At 35.9% G+C, this 5568-nt stretch overlaps 1 protein-coding gene across 1 annotated transcript; it reads right to left on the bottom strand.

The window, feature by feature from the left end:
* Positions 1-550: 550 nt before the first annotated feature.
* On the bottom strand, positions 551-3561 carry LOC113272017 (cation/H(+) antiporter 15-like). Its single transcript, XM_026521935.1, has 3 exons — positions 3511-3561; positions 1847-2872; positions 551-1729 (listed from the first exon to the last, which is right to left on the bottom strand). The coding sequence occupies exons 1-3, from the start codon at positions 3559-3561 to the stop codon at positions 551-553; spliced, it is 2256 nt and encodes a 751-aa protein (XP_026377720.1).
* Positions 3562-5568: the final 2007 nt, after the last annotated feature.

Raw genomic sequence — 5568 nt, forward strand, 5'->3', positions numbered from 1 at the left:
ATGACTCTCAATTCTAGATCTAATTTCTCTCTCCTCAACTCTGGCTTCACACTTACCACAGAACTCACCCTTCCTTTTATATTTCCCTCTTCCCTTTATATAGGGTCTTACGTAGTGGATGACAACTAAGAGGTCCTTTATTTTCGGAATCTCTATGCGACTCACTCGCTCACGTACAATCACTCGTTCTCGCATAGACTCTGCTGACCTCATACTTTATGTCATCTGGACTTTGCTATGTGCGAGATGGTTCGCACACATTATTCTTCTTTACTTCGCATAGTTATATACATGTGCGACATTCCACTCCTACAGCTTCGCAGTTGTTCAATTATGAAGCAATGTGTTATTCATTTGCCGCGTCATTTTTCTTTTTTAATTTTTGAGTTTAGCTTGTATATTCCTGTTCTGCTTCTAACGTGTTGCTCATTTTCATGTAGTGCATGGGTTGTCGTACTAAGAAAAAATTCAGTAACAGGCCCGGCTTTGTCAACCCGCATGTGGAATCTGAAAATTGGAGTTCAGTGCGTGTACCATTATGTTCCCATGATTAACTAATATCTTGCCGTCGGTGAATTATTAAGATTGAACCCTCAGCACCATAATCTGGAGATGTTACCAAATCTCCGATAACTCCTAGCTCTCCACATTCTTCCCAATTTGCATCTAATCCTGAAATTATTTTTGAATCGGCTATTTGTTGTCTTCCAACGAGCATCAGATCAAAATCTTGATGAAGTGACCGGACTGCCCATATTGTTTCTGCACCATCTTTTACCTCTACTTCCGTGTATATCAATGTTTCATCATGCATGGTGTTAACCCTGAAATGGTCTACTAATTCATCATCAAGAAACATGTTCCTCCTCCCAATATCAATTCTAACCGATTCATTGTAATGGTCAATAACTCCGTCGGATGATAAACTTGCAGGACCATAAAACCTAACAAGAGTAACAAACACGTGCGGATGATGAATCATATTCATTGCAAAAGCCAATGCTTCTCGGTCATCCGGGCCACCGAAAAAAAGTACAATCACGCGGTAAGGTATGTCGGGCAAGAAGCAACTAGATTTTGTTTGGAGATTACTACCATCCATTAAGATCCCGACTGAGCATGGGGTGTTCCGCATCAGATTTTGAAGAAGGGTTTTGATTGCACGATTGGAAATATTTGGTCTGGCCAGATCACCCCTCAGACTTGCATCTTGCCTGCAGAAAGGGAAGATAACGAGAGAAGCCCCCTTGTCGACTGACATGGTGCATATATCGTTGTGCATTGAAGCATACGGAGAGATAGTGGTGAAGGCATGAACCGTAACAAGGTTCTTGTATCGGTTTTGGAATTTTTTGAAAACATTGATTATCCTTTCCGATATGGTAGGGTGTGATGTGGAAGCCAGTTCATCCAATCTGTGGGATATAAGGAGAGGAGAAGCACGACCCACAAGCTCAACGAGATGGAGGAGGTAAATGGTGAGTGGGTGGAGTTTGGTAGGATTCGAGGCTTCAATGATTCTCATAATGGCGGGAACATCATCTATGGTGTGAACACAAACAAGTACTCGAAAATCTGAGTTGTTTTCATTCGACTGCAAAATTGACCTTCCTTTGTAGGTTAAGTATTTCGATGAAGGGTCATACAAGTATTTCACCGCGGGTGTAATAACAGCTACTAGCACTACAAGTGCGAGAACCATGATTGTATTTGATGAAGTAAAAATTTCCTGCAGAGTAAATAAGAAAAGATGTTAATGGAGTATTCAAATTACTTGGTAAGATGCTATAACAATTCTGCAATAACGAAAAAAAATTTGTGTTTGAAGACGCACTTTTGTATTTACTGAGTCTAACCAGGTGTTAAGTGTGGAAACCTCGACGATGCCTTTAAGATTCATAATAAGTACAAGCAAGAAACTATCTCGCGGAGAGACCCCAAGAAGCACAGCTGGGATGAAAATCCCGATAAACTTTCCAAGGATACTACCGAGGATGATCAGTAAAACACGCCATAGATATACGAAAGTAACTTTGTGAATGTCCGTCTTATATCCAACGATACCCATATGAAGAGGCATGAAAAATACAGAAACAATGCGTAGCTTCTTAACTAGAGCTGACCCTAAAGGTGGACCATCAGGTATAGCCAAACCTAGTAAGAAAACCCCAACTGTACCATTCAATCCACAATATTCACTAGCTAATCCACACAGCAGAACTGAAATCATTATCCAGGTAATGTAAATATCATCTACACGTCTCCCTTCAGGTGTATTCTTTACAATCCATAACGCTGCCGGCCGCACAATAAAAAATATATAAATCACCGTCCCAAATAAAATTAACACTGCAGGTAGCGCATATGCTAGGTTTCCACTTCTGGTCATTTGGTGGAAAAGGCTCCAGAATTTTAAACCCAGATGCAGAAAATCAGCAACCATTGATATATGAATCGCTGAATTACCTAGCTCGGAGTTAAGAATTTTAAGATCACCGAGCACATAGACGATAACAGGGAAGGATATCATGCCGAATAGATCCACTACTCTATCAGAGTACCTATTATATGTCCTTAGTCCCGGTACATTTTCATTTACGAGTCCATGGGAAATTTGCAGTCCAGCTGCATAAGAGCAAACCATACAAAAGAATCCGATGATGCATGGTCGCCACCCAGCTCTTTTTAATATTTTGGGATCCATTTGAACTCCAACTTTAAATATAAAAAACATGGAACTGAAATGAGCAAGCATGTCTACTACTTGAAATCCATTTCGACGGAATATGAAATAACTAATTCCGACAGTTCTGCCATTTGACAATTTTAACCACCGAAAGCTAAGAACCCATGGGCTAACAAGTATCCCTCCCTATACACGTATAACCAAGCCATCAATAATCATAAAAACAAAAACATACGTACTCGAGAAAATAATTAAAGCATAATAAACAGGCCCTTACGAATATTTGAGAAACAAGTAAGGGTTGATGGAACCGTGAGAATGCCATATGTATGAGATGGGGTACAAAAGAGAGCATACTAATTTGCAAACAAATACTTGGTAGAGGACCAAAACTCTCGAACTTATCTAAATGTTCATAAAATAATCCTCCAATCTCTGAACCGGCTATGCCTGGAATTGTACACATCTTATAACCTCTCGGTTTCGGCATATCTCTATCTCCGTATACCCCAACTAAGCAGCAGCAGGAACTTCAAGTGTTTGGCTGGGGAGAAAGGAAGCAACAAGGAAAGGAAACAAATGTTTTTCTGTCTCTTCTTTTCTTCAGAGGTTTATATATATGAGAAAGAAAACTTGATTGCTGTGAAACGATAGATTCTCAAATTTGGTGTTCATTTGTTATAGACAGACAAATCATTGTCCACCTACAAGGTCAAATCAAACCATTGACTATTTTTGACTATTATCAACAAATAGTCTATGAAATTCAGCCTGTCAACTCCCAAATTTAGTGGGCATTTCAGGTGGCAGCTCAATTGATTTACCGAAAATGATACATGACCCCCATAGTGAATGCACCTAACATGAGGTGGCATCAATATAGAAAATCAACAACTCATTCTTGTCTACGTCTGTCTACGTCTAACATGAGGTGGCATCAATATAGAAAATGCACCTAATATGTTCTTGTCTACGTCTATCTTGTTCATAACCTCTACTTAAAAATTGAACCCTTTCCTTCGTGTTAAAAACGAAATTTTGTTTCTTCCCATCGTAAAACAACCTTTAAATGGATGAATCATCCTTAAAATTAAAGTTAACAAACAAAATAGTAATGTGATTATTGATTTTATGAGTTCATATAAGAAATTCAGGATTCAAAAAAAAGTTGAGAATTTTTTTTTAATCATTTCATACTGAGTCAGAGAGCAAGCATTCTCAATAATGTCATTTGATGGTACATACATAATACATACCCTAACAATCCAATTATTTAAGAACAGTTGTTCATCTTCTTCAATTATAAAGTTAAAATGTTAATCTAATGGTTTACAATTTTTGTTGAACTTTTTTGTTGATTTCAAGAGTCCCATACCCTGATAAAGAAAAAAAAAAAGTGTAATTAAATTAGGAGTTGCTTCCCACATATACCACCTCATGCACAATTATCGGGTGCCATATATCTTTTCCTTGTTCCATTTTGTTTAACTCCCCAAAAGTGTTTCCCTTTTGTTCCATTTGTATCTTTCTCTTCTTATTAACAGTTTTGGAGTGTTTAAGAAAAATGTACTCTCTCCATTTCAAAAACATTATATACTCTTACTTCATCAAAATATTAAGGACACCATTTTACATGATTACCCTTAGTTACGTACCCATTTTATTTTAATATAAATGTCAGCAATAAAAACTATTTAAATTTGTTAGGCGGAATATAAATACGAAATATTAAAAGAAAACTAAAATGGAGAACAAACTTTATAAAGAATAAAAAAATTGGAGCCAAATATATATTCCTTTTAAAAGAACACAAAATTGGTTAAAAAGGCCAAAATCAACAATTCCTGGGTGAAAAGGACATTTAGATTTTGATACTGTTTAAATGGACAAAATTTTAAAAATAGCCAGAACGTAACCAGTTTCATCCTGCCCATTTTCAAATACTTTTTCTTATTTTTAATTTACAACAGGATGCATCCAGTTTCATCCTTACTATTTTAAGTTTAAGCAAGGATGAATCCAGTTTCATCCTTACTATTCTTTTAGTGTCCATTTCACCCATACTAATTTTTAATCGTCCATTTGAACCGTGTTTTACAAACATTTGGACAAATGACCCATTTTCCGTTAAAAGAAAGAAAGATAAATTTGTTACCTTAGTCAAACAAATCTCTTTATACTTTAGATTGAGTTCCGTTAAAAATAAATATATGAGTATAAAAAATTGCATGATATATTAGAGAGTTCACTAGAAATATATGAATATAAATAGAAGCTGGACACAATTTTGAAACAGACGAAAATGAAATAGAGGACCATCTTTTTGAAATCAAGGGAGTATATATTTTCCAACTTATTTAATAACTGTCGATATTAGTTACAACTTCACTTGAATTTTCCTTGAGTAATTGTTTCAAAAAAGACCAGGACGACATAATTTGCAGTTGATTATTTGACAACTATATGTGCAGGTTTTAGATTGATCGAGTAGAAGCAATTATTTGGTCTCTCGGATTTTACAAAGCAAAGGTATATTGACACTGCATCTCTTGAAGGTTGAAAGAGTTAAATTTCTAAGTAGTTTCCCGTTTAAAATGATTTACATAAAACAATCTACAGCATAATGAATTATTATATTGTTCGATGAGTCGGGATGTGTAAGAGTTCAACGTTTACAATATTGTTTCATTCTAGATTAACAGGTTGTGAAGAAAAGAAAGACGAAAAGACAACAACTGCTTATAAATGAGATGATGAAGTCTAAATCAATGTCATGCTAACAAAATTATTTGAATTACCGAATAAGAATGGGAAGGTAATATTTAGAGTTATATTGTAAAACAACCCTAAGTTTATAGTCAAATTAGGGTGTGCGTTTTAGA

This window comes from Papaver somniferum, chromosome 1, assembly GCF_003573695.1.
Source record: "Papaver somniferum cultivar HN1 chromosome 1, ASM357369v1, whole genome shotgun sequence".
Classification (NCBI taxonomy): Eukaryota; Viridiplantae; Streptophyta; class Magnoliopsida; order Ranunculales; family Papaveraceae; genus Papaver; species Papaver somniferum.